Source organism: Oncorhynchus nerka, linkage group LG9a, assembly GCF_034236695.1.
Source record: "Oncorhynchus nerka isolate Pitt River linkage group LG9a, Oner_Uvic_2.0, whole genome shotgun sequence".
Classification (NCBI taxonomy): Eukaryota; Metazoa; Chordata; class Actinopteri; order Salmoniformes; family Salmonidae; genus Oncorhynchus; species Oncorhynchus nerka.
This window is the reverse complement of record NC_088404.1, coordinates 31,646,752-31,667,781: the sequence shown is the minus strand read 5'-3', so window position 1 is coordinate 31,667,781 and position 21,030 is coordinate 31,646,752. Positions and strand designations below refer to the sequence as shown.

The 21,030-nt window shown below is 43.1% G+C and overlaps 1 protein-coding gene across 2 annotated transcripts in view; it reads left to right on the top strand.

Annotated features, from left to right (window-relative positions):
• Positions 1-260: 260 nt before the first annotated feature.
• LOC115124742 (transcription factor Maf-like) overlaps positions 261-21,030 on the top strand; it is a 120,118-nt gene continuing 99,348 nt past the window's right edge. The window contains exons 1-4 of one of the 2 annotated variants that reach the window (XM_065022486.1): positions 261-1,662; positions 13,047-13,120; positions 13,536-13,622; positions 13,764-13,851. In XM_065022486.1, coding sequence (XP_064878558.1) covers positions 626-1,662; positions 13,047-13,074 — 1,065 coding nt within the window. In that variant the 5' untranslated portion in view covers positions 261-625 and the 3' untranslated portion in view covers positions 13,075-13,120; positions 13,536-13,622; positions 13,764-13,851. Of the gene's footprint in view, positions 1,663-13,046; positions 13,121-13,535; positions 13,623-13,763; positions 13,852-21,030 lie in introns of those variants that run through there. The other variant, XM_065022485.1, reaches the window with a different exon arrangement.

Sequence of the window (21,030 nt, the reverse complement as noted above, 5' to 3'; positions counted from 1 at the left end):
GTCGTTATAACCAATAGGCTATGTGGTGTTTCTTTGTTTTGTTTTCACTGTGTTTATTCTGCATTCTAGAGAGGGCTCCCAGAGTTTCCAAAATGTTTGATTTTCTACTATTATGCCTATTATGCTAATTATCCCTCAAAGCGAGATAGCTCATTGGCTGTGAGTACAAATGCAATATTTGAGCCCAGAGCCCTGATGTTAGGACGCCTATAAAATTCAGCAAGGCGTTTGAACTCGTCTGCAGGGATTGATGGCTTTTAAAAAAACACTCTCTCCGTCAAGCCTGGGGTGGAGTTGTTTTTCTTTCCTTCTCTACAAGGCATGAATTTGCCTGTGACACGGCACGTGAACCTCCTTCAATTTGGCGCACTAATCCTAAAATAAGGCATGAAGTGTTAAATGTTAGAAACACACAGAACTGCGCTCAGACAAGGGGAAAGAGAGGGAGAAAACGGAGGAGAGTGAGACGCACGCGCTGCTCTGGTGCGTCTGTGCAGAGACTGCATAAAAAGAGAGAAAAAATAACAAAAAAACGTGCGCTGCGCAATTAGGTTAGAAACCGTGTGTTTTTTCTCTCCATTTTCTGGAAGATAAAATAAATAAAGAAATCAAGCTGGCTCAGTGCATGTCACAGCAGCCCGCTTTGACAGGTGCTGCTCAGCCCCTTTGGAGGACTGCTTTCAGCAGCAGCAGGATGGCATCAGAACTGGCAATGAGCAACTCCGACCTGCCCACCAGTCCCCTGGCCATGGAATATGTTAATGACTTCGATCTGATGAAGTTTGAAGTGAAAAAGGAGCCGGTGGAGCCGGATCGCAGCATCAGCCAGTGCAGCCGCCTGATCGCCGGGGGATCCTTGTCTTCCACCCCGATGAGCACGCCTTGCAGCTCGGTTCCCCCTTCCCCAAGCTTTTCGGCGCCCAGCCCGGGCTCCGGGAGCGAGCAGAAGGCTCACCTGGAGGATTTCTACTGGATGAGCGGCTACCAACAGCAGCTGAATCCCGATGCGCTGGGCTTCAGCCCCGAAGACGCGGTAGAGGCGCTGATCAGCAGCAGCCACCATCTCCAGTCCTTCGATGGCTATGCTAGAGGGCAGCAGTTCGCCGGGGTGGCCGGGGCAGGAGGCGGCATGCCCGGGGAAGAGATGGGCTCAGCAGCCGCTGTGGTATCCGCTGTTATCGCTGCAGCGGCAGCGCAGAACGGAGGTCCCCACCACCATCACCACCACCACCACGCCGGGGGACACCACCCCTCCACAGGGGTCCCGTCCAACGGCAGTTCGGCAGGCAGCCACCAGCACATAGGACACCTGGACCTGGACGACCGGTTTTCGGATGACCAGCTGGTGAGCATGTCAGTACGGGAGCTGAACCGACAACTGCGCGGGGTCAGCAAGGAGGAGGTGATCCGGCTGAAACAGAAGAGGAGGACCCTAAAGAACAGAGGCTATGCCCAGTCCTGCCGCTACAAGCGGGTCCAGCAGAGACATGTTCTGGAGGGCGAGAAGACGCAGCTGATCCAGCAGGTGGACCACCTCAAGGCGGAGATATCGCGGCTGGCCAGGGAGCGGGACGCATACAAGGACAAGTACGAGAAGCTCATAACCAACGGCTGCAGGGAAAACGGATCCGACAACATCCCCTCGTCCCCAGAGTTTTTCATGTGAGTTTTACGGCGTCAAAAATAGTAAAACAATTTAAAAGAGGAAAATAAATTGTCTTACATTTAGTCAGATGTGTAAAGTTTCTGTGCGTAAAGTTGTGGCGTGGCAAAGATACAAATTACACCTTTTATTTTGTTTTTACATTTTGTTACGATATTTTATGAGAACGGGGTTAGGTTGTTAAATATCCTCTATGCATCTTAATTGTTTTACCGTCGTTATTTTGTAGCTATTTTAAGAAGTAAAAATAAAACATGTGTGCGGTTTGTTTCGTTTGACATCTCCCTCAAAAGTGTACAATAATCATTAAGTATCTGTGCATCCAAACCTTTCTCAATAGGCTTTCATTTAGGGCCTACAGTAAATGTAGTCAAATTGAACTGAAAGGTAACTTCAATATTTAGATGTCTTCTTTGTATAATTTGCCACATTCTCATATTATCAATGTTGTTCATGTTTTGAGCATTCAAACAGTAGCCTATGGCGTACACCAGGGGTATTTAATTCAACTCTTACACTAGGTCCGTAAACTTGCTGGTTTTCTATTCTACCTGATAATTAATTGCACCCACCTGGCGTCCCAGGTCTAAATAAGTCCCTGATTAGAGAGGAACAATGAAAAGGGCAGTGGAACTGGTTCGAGGTCTAGGGTTGAATTGAGGGGTTAGGGTTAGGGATTAGGGTTAGGGTTATAGCCTATCCTAAAACAACCGTGTGGGTCATGTTCGGTATTTGCTGTTCTTTTACTATTGTTGTGAAGATTTCGTTGAACCCGTTTCATACATTTTATAGTTTGAACTCATCACTTTTTTGGTGATTTGGGCCAAAATGTTTGAGGGACTTCATCATCCATCGGTCTCCTCAACTCCCCTCACGTCTCGTCGTACCGTCTGACATCGAGCATCATTCTCTATACACACAAACCTGCTGACGCATCACCTTTCACTTGTCAAGCTTGGCTTATATAGTATGTCTGGAGAAAGACAGACAGGACATTTGGAATTATATCGTCTCTGGAATGGAGTGCGTTGTGTTCTATACCGTTTGGCTTTCATTGTGTGTAGCCCACTATATTTTAAAATCTGATGGCATTTTGTACTTCAGGATTCCTGTGGATTCCTTTATAATTCAAAAGGGCACATTTTAATTCAGTAAATATTCAGACAATATCATGTTATCTTGTCACACAATAGGTTGCTTTTTATTTTTTGAATATTGTAAGAATATTTTGATTAAATATAAGCCTACTTTTATATCAGTTATGTCCAAATGCACTAAATTGTTTTCTTTCTTATTTTCTTGTCTTGTCGTTGATATATGCATGCTCTTAAATCAGGGGAAGCTTCAGTTTGACTTTATCAAAAGTGTTATCACGATTCACCAATACGAGGAGGAGAAATTCCTTCATCTGAAGGTGTCCTTCTATGAATGTTATGGAAGTGTTGGAAGTATTGCACGCATGTTACGCGCAGCGCCGTGGGTTTTAACCGATCAGAAATCGATTGGGAACTAAAATTGGAAAATATTCATGTAATGTTCAATAACTTAATGTTGCTCTATAAAATGTCACCACATATTGTTTGGACAACACAGTCCGCGACCATTATCTTGAGCTACATGTTTAAAATGGAATATCTACATTTCCACCATTCATCAATAAATGTTTATGAATGGAAACTTAGCTTTAATTTATGTTATTTTTTATTATTCATGCATGTTCAAATTATTGCAATGCTGACTTTATCACCGGTTTTATTAGCCTAGTATTGTCGTGGATAAGGCTAAATTAGACCTAATTCTCAGGGTAAAATTAAATTCATAATAGCTTTCGGAAATAGGTCTAATTTCTGTGTTTTGGTTTTAGACCTGTCTTGTAATCTCAATAGGCCTAGATGTTTTGCCTCCCGCTCTGCTGTAGGCTATACTGTACCCACATCTTAGGAGGACAATATAGGCCTAAAGCAAAACAAATGTTTGTTGCTTAGAAAAGCCTACATTCGCTTTATGATGTTCTAGAAGTTGTAGGCCTAATAACGTGTTGGGTTTATCTCTTCTATGTTGTGCATCTTCCGCTGTGTTGTGCAGACATAATTTCACCTGTTGCTTGCTTTCTCAAGAGAAATACAACATTGCAATTTAAAATGTCCACTTTATTTAGACTACTAGGCTACACATGCGGATTGTTTTAAGCACACTTCACATGACGCCGGACGCAGGTCCTCATACCGGTCCACTTTTGTTAATCATTATTTTGGAGGACACTTTTGCTCTGTGCTCCGTAGCAGTCTAAAAACTCGACTCTGAACCCTTCAACTCAAAAGTTTAATTCTAAATATGGCATAGAGATAACTGGCATATTTTATTTAGTTCAATAAAAACGGACCCTATTTGCCTCAGGTCAATTGAAAGGGAATTAGTCTAGCCTACATGATGCGCAGAGGTTAGCCTAGAACTAAGTTTAACATGTCGTTTTTTTCTGAAATCCTATTTTGACGAATACAAATCGCTCACTGTTTGCTTATGGTGTACATATTACGGCAGTGTAGAAAAGGGAACTGATGGTGCCGGACGGTCCCCTCGAATTGGTTTGTTCCATTTCATGACATTTAGCGGACGCTCTTATCCAGATGAGTAATTGGGATCAAATGCCTTGCTCATCTTGCTCATTTTCCAGCCAGGGCACCCGTGATCGCGAGCTAGTTGAGGATTCGAACAAGTGACGTTTCGGTTATTGTTCCCACACGCTTAACCGCTAGGTTACCTGCCGCCCCATGACCAGTCTTCTATTTCTTCGTTCCATATTGGAATTTGAAGTATACTACCAAATGAGGTAAATGGAAAAAAGACCCCTCTTGAAAAATAAATACTTTCATGATTAATATCTCGAAATTCACAACACACCAAATGCTTCTGTAGCTAACATGAAGATGAAAATTGAGAATAGGCCTATGCAACATGCCAAGTGTTGATCCCATGTTTCATGAGCTGAAATAAAATATCTCAGAAATGTTCCATAAGCACAAAAAGCTTATTTCTCTCAAATGTTGTGCACAAAATTGTTTACATGCCTGTTAGTGAGCATTTCTGCTTTGACAAGATAATCCATCCACCTGACAGGTGTAGCATATATATAAACAGCATGATCATTACACAGGTGCACCTTGTGCTGGGGACAGTAAAAGGCCTCTCTAAAATGTGCAGTTTTGTCACACAACACAATACCACAGATGTCTCACAGATGTTTTGAGGGAGAATACAATAGGCATGCTGACTGCAGGAATGTAACCAGAGCTGTTGCCAGATAATTGAATGTTCTGAAACAAAGCTGAAAATGTCCCAGTTGGCCTGCATAATCACCAGACATGTCCCCCATTGAGCATGTTTGGGATGCTCTGGATCTATGTGTATGACAGCATGATCCAGTTGCCGCCAATATCCAGCAACGTCAAAAGCCATCGAAGATGAGTGAGACAACATTCCACAATCAACAGCCTGATTAACTCTATGAGAAGGAGATGTGTCACGCTGCTTTTTTTAAAGGTATTTGTGACCAACAGATGCATATTGGTATTCCCAGCCATATGAAATCCATTAATTAGGGCCTCATTTATTTATTTCAATTGTCTGATTTCCAAATATGAACTGTAACTCAGTAAAATCTTGTAAATTGTTGCATGTTGCGTTAATATTTTCATTCAGTGTAGTTACAGTGCCTCCTAAAGACATGATTGACATGGGGAAAATAGGGTATTGATGCTGATGATTGATGTAAATCTGCTAGTTAGCTAGCTCAATTTCGTTTACTGATTGTAATTAACCTCTCTGTCGTTCTGTCTCTCTCTGCTGCGCGTATCAGCCAAGCAGACCAAATATTGATGATGATGGAGGCTAAATCAAGTGTTATCAAGTGTTAATCAATGGTATGCTGCTGTGGCAGTATTGATAATATTTAAACTAGGTATCTAGCTACACACACTAGGCCGGTAATCGCATCTCTCAAGCCGTGCACGTGACCCGAAGCTTGACATCTTCATACAGGGCAAACTTAAAAAAGATGCAACTGGGCGCGACTCGCGACCGAGCTCCGTATAGGGCAAGATCAACAGGCGCAACCAAGGGACAGGGTGGGGGTGGCGAACTTGAAGACGACTTGCGGGCAGTGGGTTCCGAACAACAATGACAACAAATGTACAAAAATAAATTATGCCTCCACCCAAAAGGGCACTTTCAATACTGGAATGGCAAAGGGACATGTGTTCTGCACAGATAGAGCCTTATCTGTGCACATGCCTGACAATGTTACAGCTGCACAGGTCAGTTTTTTAAAAGGGAGAATCTAGCGTGTCTGTTTCCAGGGGCGGATTGGCCATCTGGCAATTCCGGCAAATGCCAGATGGGCTGGACGATTGTTGAGTTGGGTGGGCTGGTAAAAATTTACACATGAACATATATTTTTAATATAAAAAATAAAACAATGATCATGTACAAATCAGCTGGGCTTGACAATCTGGACCTTCTATTTCTGAAACTATCTGCCGCCATTGTCGCAACCCCTATTACCAGCCTGTTCAACCTCTCTTTCATATCGTCTGAGATCCCCAAGGATTGGAAAGCTGCCGCAGTCATCCCCCTCTTCAAAGGGGGAGACACCCTGGACCCAAACTGCTATAGACCTATATCCATCCTGCCCTGCCTCTCTAAGGTCTTCGAAAGCCAAGTCAACAAACAGGTCACTGACCATCTCGAATCCCACCGTACCTTCTCCGCTGTGCAATCTGGTTTCCGAGCCGGTCACGGGTGCACCTCAGCCACGCTCAAGGTACTAAACGATATCATAACCGCCATCGATAAAAGACAGTACTGTGCAGCCGTCTTCATCGACCTCGCCAAGGCTTTCGACTCTGTCAATCACCATATTCTTATCGGCAGACTCAATAGCCTCGGTTTCTCGGATGACTGCCTTGCCTGGTTCACCAATTACTTTGCAGACAGAGTTCAGTGTGTCAAATCGGAGGGCATGCTGTCCGGTCCTCTGGCAGTCTCTATGGGGGTGCCACAGGGTTCAATTCTCGGGCCGACTCTTTTCTCTGTATATATCAATGATGTTGCTCTTGCTGCGGGCGATTCCCTGATCCACCTCTACGCAGACGACACCATTCTATATACTTTCGGCCCGTCATTGGACACTGTGCTATCTAACCTCCAAACGAGCTTCAATGCCATACAGCACTCCTTCCATGGCCTCCAACTGCTCTTAAACGCGAGTAAAACCAAATGCATGCTTTTCAACCGATCGCTGCCTGCACCCGCATGCCCGACTAGCATCACCACCCTGGATGGTTCCGACCTTGAATATGTGGACATCTATAAGTACCTAGGTGTCTGGCTAGACTGCAAACTCTCCTTCCAGACTCACATCAAACATCTCCAATCGAAAATCAAATCAAGAGTCGGCTTTCTATTCCGCAACAAAGCCTCCTTCACTCACGCCGCCAAGCTTACCCTAGTAAAACTGACTATCCTACCGATCCTCGATTTCGGCGATGTCATCTACAAAATGGCTTCCAACACTCTACTCAGCAAACTGGATGCAGTCTATCATAGTGCCATCCGTTTTGTCACCAAAGCACCTTATACCACCCACCACTGCGACTTGTATGCTCTAGTCGGCTGGCCCTCGCTACATATTCGTCGCCAGACCCACTGGCTCCAGGTCATCTACAAGTCCATGCTAGGTAAAGCTCCGCCTTATTTCAGTTCACTGGTCACGATGGCAACACCCATCCGTAGCACACGCTCCAGCAGGTGTATCTCATTGATCATCCCTAAAGCCAACACCTCATTTGGCCGCCTTTCGTTCCAGTACTCTGCTGCCTGTGACTGGAACGAACTGCAAAAATCGCTGAAGTTGGAGACTTTTATCTCCCTCACCAACTTCAAACATCAGCTATCCGAGCAGCTAACCGATCGCTGCAGCTGTACATAGTCTATTGGTAAATAGCCCACCCATTTTCACCTACCTCATCCCCATACTGTTTTTATACTGTTTTTTTAAATTAATTTATTTACTTTTCTGCTCTTTTGCACACCAATATCTCTACCTGTACATGACCATCTGATAATTTATCACCCCAGTGTTAATCTGCAAAATTGTATTATTCGCCTACCTCCTCATGCCTTTTGCACACATTGTATATAGACTGCCCATTTTTTTTCTACTGTGTTATTGACTTGTTAATTGCTTACTCCATGTGTAACTCTGTGTTGTCTGTTCACACTGCTATGCTTTATCTTGGCCAGGTCGCAGTTGCAAATGAGAACTTGTTCTCAACTAGCCTACCTGGTTAAATAAAGGTGAAATAAAAAAATAAAATAAAAAATGTACACTGAGTGTACAAAACATTAGGAACACCTTCCTAATATTGCGTTGCACCGTCTTTTACACTCAGAACAGGACTACAACATGTCAAAAGCATTCCACAGGAATGCTGTCCCATGTTGACACCATTTTTTTATTTATTTGATTTTACCTTTATTTAACTAGGCAAGTCAGTTAAGAACAATTTCTTATTTTCAACGACAGTTTAACTGCCTGTTCAGGGGCAGAACGACAGATTTGTACCTTGTCAGCTCGGGGGTTTGAACTTGCAACCTTCTGGTTACTAGTCCAACGCTCTAACCACTAGGCTACCCTGCCGCGCAAATTCTTCCCACACTTGTTTCAAGTTGGCTGGATTGAGACATGAATTGTGTGTGTGTGCCATTCAGATGGTGAATGGGAAAGACAAAAGATGCCTTTGAATGGGTTTGGTAATAGGTGCCAGGCGCACCAGTTTAAGTGTGTCAAGAACTGCAACGGTGCTGGGTTTTTCACATTCAACAGTTACCCATTAGTATCAAGAATGGTCCACCACCCAAAGGATATCCACCTAATTTGACACAAATGTGGGAAGCATTGGAGTCATCAGGGGCCAGCATCCCTGTGGAATGTTTTTGTCACCTTGTAGAATTCATGGTCAGGCAAATTTAGGCTGTTCCAAAGGCAAAAAAGGAGTGCAACTCAATATTAGGAAAGTGTTCCTAATGTTTTGTACACTCAGTGTATACGCAATTTTTTTTACAACATAAAGAAATGTCCTGCACAAGCATCACAACTGAGCATATTTTGTGCTTTGGAAACCTGTCTCTTGTAATGTACCCACACGTTTCCTACAACCTAATTAAATGTTCTGTGAACCTTTAAAGACCTCAGAAATGCTGTTCCGTCAACATTCTTGCAGCATCAAGGGAATGTGTTGTGCACCCTGATACAAACATCAGGGAGCACAACTGGACAATTGTATTGTTTTGGGAACCTATCTGTAGTTATATCCCCACAATGTTCCCACAACCTAAATAAATGTTTTAAGAACTTTTAAAGAAAATAAAAATGTGTTCTGGGAACGTTCTTGTAACATCGGGTGAGTGTTTTTTGCAACCTAAAAGAACATTGTATAATCACCAGCAAAACTGTACAGTTCATATTTGTGATGTCCCCACAATGTTCCCACCAGACTGTTTTCACAACCTAATGAAACATTCGGGGCAACTTTAAAGAAGAGATTAAATGTGTTCTGGGAACATTCTTGCAACATCATGCGAATGTTTTATACTAACATTGTATTATTATCAACACGACTGGGCAGTTTTTGTGTTATGAGAACATTTGCCGCAACCTAACGAATGTTCTGGGAACTTTCACAGAACTAATTCTGGTTTGCTGGGAAAATGTTAGTTCGGACAACATCCAAATGTAAAATAAAACACTAACTAGAACTTAATGGGAATCTTAGCTAATGTTCTTGAAATGTTCCCGGGTTTGCTAGGATTATATTAGGATTAATTGAATCAGCATGAAGTGTAATTCCATTCGCTGTCCCACCTTATTGACTCGTGAACTGCAATCATTTCTACCATGCCCAATGATTGGATTATTACAGATAATGCAGTTGTTTCCTGTCATAATATTGGACTTTCTCTCTGAGGTCAACAATGGGAAATCACTATGAAATGTATTCTTATTGACATTTGAATCATTATTATGTACTTCACTTTAATGCCTTTATTAATGGCAGAAGGGATGTCTGTGTATTTTGTGTGTGTGTGTGTGTGTGTGTGTGTGTGTGTGTGTGTGTGTGTGTGTGTGTGTGTGTGTGTGTGTGTGTGCGTGTAAGTATACGCGCATGTGCTTGTGTGTGACTAAGTGCGTGTGTTAGGACGTCAATATCCAGCATTGTCTTTTATTTGACCTTGCGGTGAGAGTCTATACAGGCATCCATTAATACAGTCTGTTTATCTATTTCGTGTTCAGTGTAGACAATATGTATGAGCAGATCACTTTCTCTCTTTATGACAATGCATTGAACTCAATATACGCATTGTTATGACGAAATCTGAGATCACCTAAACGACCAGTTTTTCAAGCTAAATTCCTCTGCTTGCATATTCATGGTCTTGTTTTACGTAACAGTAACAGAGCAAAAGTTGAATCCACCTCCTCATTTAGGTTATTTTTGCTGCAATTAATTTCTGTATGTAGTATGAAAGCTGCTTCTGTTTAAATCATTTCTGCTATTATTAACACATAGACACACACATCCAAGCATCCCAAAGGTTAAACACATATTCACATTCAAAAGAGTGAACTATTTTCATTTCTTCCACTCACTCTCCATCTGCATCTCTCCCTGCGTCACGATAAACATTTACACTTAAAGGGATTTAAATCAACCACATTTATGTACCTACGTGTGCGTGTGTGTGGGTTTGTGTGTGTGTGTGTGTGTGTGTGTGTGTGTGTGTGTGCCAAGGTTTTTATAGTAAACTAAAACAAATCATGAAAAAACTATTTAGTAAGCTGAAATAAAATCATTAATAAACCTGTTCAAAAAACTTAAACTATACTGAAACTATTAACTTTTGACTCCAAAACGAACAAAAATAAATAAAAACCATCATGAATTATGTTCATTTTTAGTTTTGTCCTAAACTCTAGGAACAAGCTGTTGGAAGGGTTTTCAAGATACTAAATCTGTCGGGTTAATGCAGCCAGGAGATGGGGATTTTTCAAAAAGGCCTAGTTTGTGCATCACCATCTCCAGTTATCACTAGCTAACAAGGGAAGGAAACGGCTAGGTAGCTAACTTGATTCTTCTTGCATGTACTACTTAAGTTAGATAGTATTTCATTGGTGTAAACCTGGACGAGAGAGAGTTTCCTTCCACCAAATCACATTGAGATTGACTTTATAATTTAAACCTAACCAAACTTAATCTTAGCTCTGGAGAACCTAAGGCCATACAGACATACAGTAGGGTTCTCATTTAAATAATTGACCACAGTGGGGTTAATGTGTACAGCTGTCCCTATGCTCTGTTGAACTGTTAATAATCACTGTGTGCAAGACGCTTTTGGAAATTCTACTTTCATATCAAACCAAAATGATTTTACAAATCCAAAATATTAACTTACTGTGCACCGTTTTAATGCAGATTCCCACAGAGGTGTTTTACGTTGCACTTCCTGAGCTAATGGGAACTTGGAAAGGAACCAAATAAACCTGTTGGCTGGAAGCTGTATTACACCAACAATCTCAGTGGAAATCTGTGGTAAAACAGCGTATATTTTGTAATTGTAAAGCTATTTTTGGATGATAATTAAGTTAAGTGTTCAAGGTTTCCAAAACTATATCGCAATCAATGATCAATTGCTTCTAGATAGAGGATTTCACACTTCACCAAATCACCTCAGCTAATCAAATTGGACATGGAATGACTCCATTGTCGCATTGGATTCTTGAGAAGGGCTAACCTAACCTATGACCTGATCCAGTACCTTATGTATTACTGCGTGACATCCCGAAAAACACAGAAAACTGAACAACCCAAAGGGCTCCTTGCCTCCCATGCATGCTTTTCTAACACTGAAACTGAAACTAAATAATATTTAAAAAATGTTTTTATAAACTGAGTGGTGTGAGACCTGCATGCTGATCGGCTGACAGCCGTGGTAATATCAGACCGTATACCAAGGGTATGACAAAACATGTATTTTTACATTGGTAACCAGTTTATAATAGCAATAAGGCACCTCTGGAGTTTGTGATATATGGCCAATATACCACGGCTAAGGGCTTTATCCAGGCACTCTGTGTTGTGTCGTGCTTAAGAACAGCCCTTAGCCGTGGTATATTGTCCATACACCACACCACCTCGGGCATTATTGCTTGAGTATACAACTAAAACTAAATAAAGCCTTGAAAATTAGGTCTCTTCCCTCTCTCTCTCTCTCTCTCTCTCTCTCTCTCTGAGCCAGTCTAACAGACATTGATCTCCAGCCAGACAATGTGACTCAGTGTTGTACAGCTCTTCCTCCGTCTCTCTCCTCCTTACTCCTCTCCTACTCTCTCCTTTATCTGTACCTGGGAAAGACCCTGACCTCACACACTTGTGCCATGTCCTAGCCTTCTCTGTGTGTTTGTGTTTCCTTGAAATGCTGCCAGCAGGCATATCCCACACCAGTGTGTGCATGCACTTGTTTGTTCACATTTCGTTCTTGATTATATCTACCTATGGCTTATTCATCTGCCCGAGATCTGAAAATAAACATGACTTTCTACGGCTCTGGTCAGCTTCACACTGATCAGCACACATTACCACATAACAGGACTCAGTAGGCTACTGCACCTCTAGTCAATAGAGTGAGAGGCTGAAAAACAGCTTCTATCTCAAGGCCATCAGACTGTTAAACAGCCACCACTAACATTGAGTGGCTGCTGCCAACATACTGACTCAACTCCAGCCACTTTAATAATGGAAATTGATGTAAAAAATGTATCACTAGCCACTTTAAACAATGCCACTTAATATAATGTTCACATACCCTACATTACTCATCTCATATGTATATACTGTACTCTATACCATCTACTCCATCTTGCCTATGCCGTTCTGTACCATCACTCATTCATATCTTTATGTACATATTCTTTATCCCTTTACACTTGTGTGTATAAGGTAGTAGTTGTGGAATTGTTAGGTTAGATTATTCATTGGTTATTACTGCATTGTCGGAACTAGAAGCACAAGCAATTCACTACACTCGCATTAACATCTGCTAACCATGTGTATGTGACAAATACAATAGGATTTGATTTGATTTGAAGTGTTCAGGTTGTGGGTTGTTCCCATCCTGCTCTCTCCCTTTCTCTCTCTCTCTCTCTCTCTTTCTCTCCCTTATTCACCTTCCTCTCCCTTTTACAGAAGTTCAGTGCATGTTTTAGTGAAACAATGTTCTGCCCTTTTTACTGTGTTTTAATCCTTCCGTTTATTATCACTATCCTCAGGACGTCGAGAAAGTTCCTCCATCTGTGATAGTGACCCCTGAACCCTGCACATGACCCTTGACCTGGAGTCTAAGGTAACGTCAGCCATCTCATTCCTTTTCCTCTTCAGTTCACTGCTCACCATAGTTTTTTATTGTTTGTTTATTGTTGCTATTTGTAATACTTGTTAAACAAATACAGGTATTTTGCATTTTATGTTCAATTGTACAATTATACTGAAGGATATACACTGACTGTACAAAACATTATGAACACCTGCTCTTTCCATGACATAGCTATGATCCCTTATTGATGTCACCTGTAAAATCCACTTCAATCAGTGTAGATGAAGGGGAGGAGACAGGTTAAAGAAGGATTTTGAAGCCTTGAGACAATTGAGACATGGATTGTGTATGTGTGCCATTCAGAAGCATATTGGGCAAGACAAAATATTCACTGGTTTGAGTATGTCAAGAACTGAAACGCTGCTGGGTTTTTCCCACTCAACAGTTTCCCATGTGTATCAAGAATGGTCCACCAGCCAATTTGACACAACTGTGGGAAGCATTGGAGTCAACATGGGCCAGCATGACTAAGGTAACCTGCCTAAATGACTACCGACCCATGGCACTCACCTCTGTAGCCATGAAGTGCTTTGAAAGGCTGGTCATGGCTCACATCAACATCATTATCCCAGAAACCCTAGACCCACTCCTATTTGCATACTCACCCCAACAGATCCACAGATCAACAACTAAACACCTCCCTCTGCAACTGGATCCTGGACTTCCTGACGTGCAGCCCCCAGGTGGTAAGGGTAGGGAACAACACATCCGAGACGCTGATCCTCAACACAGGGGCCCTCAGGGGTGCGTGCTCAGTCCTCTCCTGTACTCCCTGTTCACTCATGACTGCATGGCCAGGCACGACTCCAACACCATCATCAAGTTTGCCTATGACACAATGGTGGTAGTAGGCCTGATCAACGACCAAGATGAGACAGCTTATAGGGAGGAAGTCAGAGACCTGGCAGTGTGGTGCCAGAACAACAACCTCTCCCTCAACGTGATCAAGACAAAGGAGATGATTGTGGACTACAGGAAAAGGAGGACCAAGCAAGCCCCCATTCTCATCAACGGGGCTGTAGTGAAACAGGTTGAGAGCTTCAAGTTCCTTGGTGTCCACATCACCAACAAACTATCATGGTCCAAACACACAGTCGTGAGGAGGGCATGACAAAGCCTATTTCACCCCAGGAGACTGAAAAGATATGGCATGGGTCCTCAGATCCTCAAAAGGTTCTACAGCTGCACCATCGAGAGCATCCTGACGGATAGCATCACTGCCTAGTATGGCAACTGCTCGGCCTCCGACCACAAAGCATCACAGAGGGTAGTGCGTATGGCCCAGTACATCACTGGGGCTAAGCTTCCTGCCATCCAGGACCTCTATACCAGGCGGTGTCAGAGTAAGGCCCTAAAAATGGTCAAAGACTCCAACCACCCTAGTCATAGACTGTTCTCTCTGTTACCGCACGGCAAGCGGTACCGGAGCACTAAGTCGAGGTCCAAAAGGCTTTATAGAAGCTTCTACACCCAAGCCATATGACTTCTGAACAGCTAATCAAAGGGCTACCCAGACCCCTCTTTTACACTGCTGCTACTCTCTGTTTATAATCTATGCATAGTCACTTTAACTTTACATATTACCTCAATTACCTCGACTAACCGATGCCCCCGCACATTGACTCTGTACCGGTACCCACTGTATATAGCCTCCACATTGACTCTGTACCGGTACCCACTGTATATAGCCTCCACATTGACTCTGTACCGGTACTCACTGTATATAGCCTCGCTATTCTTATTTTATTGCTACTGTTTAATCATTTTTTACCTTTTATTTTCTATTTCTTACTTAACACTTGTTTTTGTTTTTTTCTTAGAACTTATTAAAGCATTGTTGGTTAAGGGCTTGTAAGTAAGCATTTCACTGTAAGGTCTACCTGTTGAATTCGGCGCATGTGACAAATAACATATGATTGGATTTGATCCGTGTGGAATGCTTTTGACACCTTGTAGTCCATGCCCGACGAATTGAGGCTGTTCTGAGGGCAAAGGAGGTTCAACTCAATATTAGGAAGGTGTTCCTAATGTTTTGTACACTTAGTGTACATATGAATAGTATTTACATTTTGTATTATTATCATTGACCATAAAGATCGTTGAAAAAATATTTACCAAATAATTGCCCGTTTCTCTTGTAAAATGGTTTCACTATTTTGCAAAATGATTTTGCACATTTTAGTAGGGGTTACATTTGCTGATTTAATTTGAGATTTTATAGAAATTGTTAACAATCTTCAGAGTGATAGAAACACACATCCTCACCTCAGAACCTTTTCTGTGTTGATTTGTTTCGATTTTAGCTGATTTTACCACAGTATGTAACCCTCTGAATGTGTCTCTATACAGTGAGCTAGTCCAGGCGATAGGCTTGCCTCTGTTTTCTGTACCTCTGGTGAAGCTGTGTGTTGACAGTCTGTGTGTTCTGGTTTTGCTGGAAGCCAGGGCTAGCTGTATGGGAGAGTGGGGTAAGTTGAGCCAATGGGGGTAAGTTGAGCCCGCCCTTCTTTCTAGGAAACCATACACAAAATGAATCATTTGACTAAATATTTAGGAAGAGGTCTTCATTTCATTGAGTCTGTGAAGGATGAAAACACATGGAAAAAGTGGCAAGCAGGTTAGGTCCAAAAAAAGTCGATAATTTAAAGATGTTTCTATACATCAGTTGGGGTCCCTATAAGCTTCAATATGAGGTCCTAAACCTGACATGAAAGTGCATCCTTGTAGCTGTCTGGGCTGATATAGTCCAAATGTTTGCCTTGGGGTAAGTTGAGCCAATGGCGAGTAGAGCAAATGTGTGTTTTCTTCCCAGGTGTAATGCATGGCATTATTGCTGGGATTTGAGGTAACAACAGGGCCTATGTTAAAATAATTTTTTAAAGTACAAAGGGTGTGTTAGGTGTTAAAATATGTTTAAAATTATTAAAAGACAAAAAAGCGATTGTGATTGTGTTGAATTGTGTTTGGGAAATATAGATAGACATAGTTTTAAAAAGTTAGTGGTAATATTTCATTCAGTAAAGACATTTGTAGGCGGCTTAACTGACTCTGTCCCGCAGCTCAACTTACCCCATACCTGGGGTTGTGCCAAGTCACCACTTGTTTTGGAGAAGCTATGTTTTGAAAATGTTTACATAAAATCTGCTTATTTCCAGGGATACACAACATCCTGAAATATATGTAGATATTTTTGGTCAAAAAAAGACTATATTTCCCTTGATGGAGTGATGCTGAATGTAAGCATTGGCTCAACTTACCCCACTCTCCCCTACAGGCGCCATACAGCTAGGCTAAGTTCAGGAGGACACCTTGATGGAGTGATGCTGAATGTAAACATCGGCTCAACTTACCCCACTCTCCCCTACAGGCGCCATACAGCTAGGCTAAGTTCAGGAGGACATCTTGATGGAGTGATGCTGAATGTAAACATCGGCTCAACTTACCCCACTCTCCCCTACAGGCGCCATACAGCTAGGCTAAGTTCAGGAGGACATCTTGATGGAGTGATGCTGAATGTAAACATCGGCTCAACTTACCCCACTCTCCCCTACAGGCGCCATACAGCTAGGCTAAGTTCAGGAGGACACCTTGATGGAGTGATGCTGAATGTAAACATCGGCTCAACTTACCCCACTCTCCCCTACAGGCGCCATACAGCTAGGCTAAGTTCAGGAGGACACCTTGATGGAGTGATGCTGAATGTAAACATCGGCTCAACTTACCCCACTCTCCCTACAGGCGCCATACAGCTAGGCTAAGTTCAGGAGGACATCTTGATGGAGTGATGCTGAATGTAAACATCGGCTCAACTTACCCCACTCTCCCCTACAGGCGCCATACAGCTAGGCTAAGTTCAGGAGGACATCTTGATGGAGTGATGCTGAATGTAAACATCGGCTCAACTTACCCCACTCTCCCCTACAGGCGCCATACAGCTAGGCTAAGTTCAGGAGGACACCTTGATGGAGTGATGCTGAATGTAAACATCGGCTCAACTTACCCCACTCTCCCCTACAGGCGCCATACAGCTAGGCTAAGTTCAGGAGGACATCTTGCTTGTTGGGACGTCTTTCACCCTCTATATATTGTGATTCACTAAAACACAAATCTCCTAATAAAACCCTCAGATCTCAATTTGCAGACATATATGAGGATTTTTGATATGGACAGTGACTGTACATTAGCTATTCTTTGAGGATTGCTACAGCATGTTTTTGACAGGCTTTTGTCTCTGTGGCTTGTGTCTGTGACAGGATGCAGTTCTCTGTCTGGTGTCTTACAGTACTGGCTGGAAAGTGACATGCCCTCTCTCGCACCCTAGTGCTCATAGGATAGGGTCACGACCTTTCACCTCTCAGCTGACCCTCGAACCTGCATCTCAGTCTCCTGTCTCCACGGATCACATTGACAGATAGATGGACGGGTGGGAGTATGGGAAGAGTGAGAGACCGAGGGACAGACGGAGGGAGAGAGGCAGGGATGGAGGAACCTCACTATCATGGCACACAAGCAGGCATTGAAGGATGAAATGTGGAAGAAGCAATGGAGGGTAAGAGGGAGGACTAAAAGAAGGAAATAATTAGGGATGAAGGGATCTGGCAGTGGATACAGCCAAACAGACAGGTAGTCAAGCAGGCAGGCAGATAGGGAGAACGGAGGCAGAAAGTGACCTTACTATTGTTCCAGTAGGATCGAAGAGCTTACTTAAAGGCCTGGTCAATGTGAAGTATCACCCTCACATAGCACTGAGTCTGAGATAGCACCCTCATATAGCACTGAGTCTGAGATAGCACCCTCATATAGCACTGAGTCTGAGATAGCACCCTCATATAGCACTGAGTCTGAGATAGCACCCTCATATAGCACTGAGTCTGAGATAGCACCCTCATATAGCACTGAGTCTGAGATAGCACCCTCATATAGCACTGAGTCTGAGATAGCACCCTCATATAGCACTGAGTCTGAGATAGCACCCTCACATAGCACTGAGTCTGAGATAGCACCCTCATATAGCACTGAGTCTGAGATAGCACCCTCATATAGCACTGAGTCTGAGATAGCACCCTCATATAGCACTGAGTCTGAGATAGCACCCTCACTGAGTCTGAGATAGCACTCATATAGCACTGAGTCTGAGATAGCACCCTCATATAGCACTGAGTCTGAGATAGCACCCTCATGCACTGAGTCTGAGATAGCACCCTCATATAGCACTGAGTCTGAGATAGCACCCTCACTGATAGATAGCACTGCACTGAGTCTGAGATAGCACCCATAGCACTGAGTCTGAGATAGCACCCTCATATAGCACTGAGTCTGAGATAGCACCCTCATATAGCACTGAGTCTGAGATAGCACCCTCATATAGCACTGAGTCTGAGATAGCACCCTCATATAGCACTGAGTCTGAGATAGCACCCTCACATAGCACTGAGTCTGAGATAGCACCCTCATATAGCACTGAGTCTGAGATAGCACCCTCACAGCCTGACAACTCGTCACCACTGTAAAACCATGTCCTCATACACACCAACAGACACCGTGTGTCCACTTTGGTAAAAACCCCATGAAAATCTGGACAGATTCAACATCAGTGTCACAGTTGCTCTGTGTGTGTTAAGTGTACACTAAGGAATTGTGTGGCAGTGACAGGGTTAACATACATTTGTGAAATATTACAAAGCAGTGAGTGTGTGTGTGTGTGTGTGTGTGTGTGTGTGTGTGTGTGTGTGTGTGTGTGTGTGTGTGTGTGTGTGTGTGTGTGTGTGTGTGTGTGTGTGTGTGTGTGACATTAGGACACCTGCATACTTCAGCATTTTTTGCCTGTCAGGAATTCTGAGGTCACTGGTTGGGGGAAAGGGGAGGTGGGAATGGAAGAAGGAGAGAGGAGAGAGAGGGAGAGGAAGGAGAAAGGGCGATCTTTAGAAGCAGGCTTAAGCTATAGAGCATATTACTCGTCAGGTGTGTATGTGTGTGTGTGTGTGTGTGTGTGTGTGTGTGTGTGTGTGTGTGTGTGTGTGTGTTGTTTGTGTGTGTGGTGCCTCCCAAGCTGCCAGCAGGCAGGTCAGGTTATTAGAGGACACAGACACAGCAACGTGTGTGTAAGTGAGGAGGGACTGTGTGTATATACAGTATGTATTTTTCTTCATTATTGCAGTATTTGTCTTTGTCTCCTTGGACAGTAAGATCCATGCATATACATTATACATAATATCTCAGAGCAATGCCATAAGCCAAGCTTTTTAACATCGCCCCTCTTCTCCTTTCAAATGATGTTAATGTGCAATGCTGTGTCTCTCTCCTCCCATGTTTCTAATTGTTTGAGTACGGAGCCCAAGTATAGTTGTTTTATTCAGATGTATCTTAATTAGTCTTCGGTACAGTGCGTGCAGCGTACATGAGTGTTGCGTGAGGTGTGTGTTGAAGAGGAGGGGGGAGTCACCTCAGAGACACTGTCGTCTTCAGGTAGTGAATGTGTGTTCACAGCTTGATTAAGCAAGATGCAGGGATTAGTTGTGAGTTAGTGCATAGTATTTCCCCTGAACTATCATAGTTCTTAGCCTTAGGGTCTTCCTTTAGCCGACAGTGTACCCTCATCCTCCTCCCTCTCTCCTCTTTTCTTCTATGTTTGTACTCTCCTCAAACACACACACTAACACAGGTCTCCTCCTCCTTCCTCTCTTCTCCTCCCTCGCCTCTCTTCCCTGCAGTGTCTCCCCAGCTCTAGCTTGTTAGCTTTGCACCTTGGCATATAGTGCATCCATATCATTGTGTGTTTATGTGTGTGTGTGTGTGTGTGTGTGTGTGTGTGTGTGTCACCTATCCCTCTTCATAGAAATGTATTTTTTAGTCTCTGTGCATCCATATCCAAGCTGCAGCCGTCCATCCCCTCTTTCTGAAACTGTTTATTCCCCTCTCTGAGACCCAGCACAGGGCACACACACACGCACACACACACGCACATAGGCACGCACACACACAATCACACACACGCACATCCTTCTCTTGTTTGTTATCTTGATAAATAACCAGGCTGCAGGGAAACTGCTGAATTCTATCTTTCTCCCTCTATTTCCTGACATCCATTGTAAGTTCTGCAAGGGAACTAAATAACAGAGATAAATAATGAAAGGCTCGTGCTGAACACACTCTGCTGTTCCCATACACACACACACACGCATGCACGCACGCACGCACACACACACACACACACACACACACACACACACACACACACACACACACACACACACACACACACACACACACACACACACACACACACACACACACACACACACACACACACATACGTTCCTTCTCCATGAATCTGCCCTCATCACCTTTGTGTATGACACACACATAATGGCTCTGATAATCAGATGCATGTCCCGTAAGTGCAGTGTGCACTTGGCTGTGTTTTCTGATATGATCACATACTATATATCGCTTGGTTGCTTTTATATTGACCCATCTCTCTCTCTCTCTCTCTCTCTCACGCACACACCCTCTGTGTGGTGTATAAACAGAAGTCTTCCTATCCGAATCCTATCCGATTCCATGTAAATGGAACAAGATGTATGAACTACACACTGCAGACTCTTGTCACAGTTTGTGTTTTACAGTGTGGTATAAAGAGGGACTCATATACCCACTAGAGTTGGTGCATCATGACTGTGTGTTGAGGATACAGTAGTACTTTGGCAGTAAGGTTTATACAGTGTTTGACTGAAATGAGTAAGTGTTGTGTGTTTATCACATGTACTATAAATCACTCATTCATGGGTGGTTAATTAAGAGAAAATATGAAAATAAGAGATTAATATAGTCATTTCATTGTACATTCATTTAATGTTCTCGCTTGTGTTCTTGATAACTGA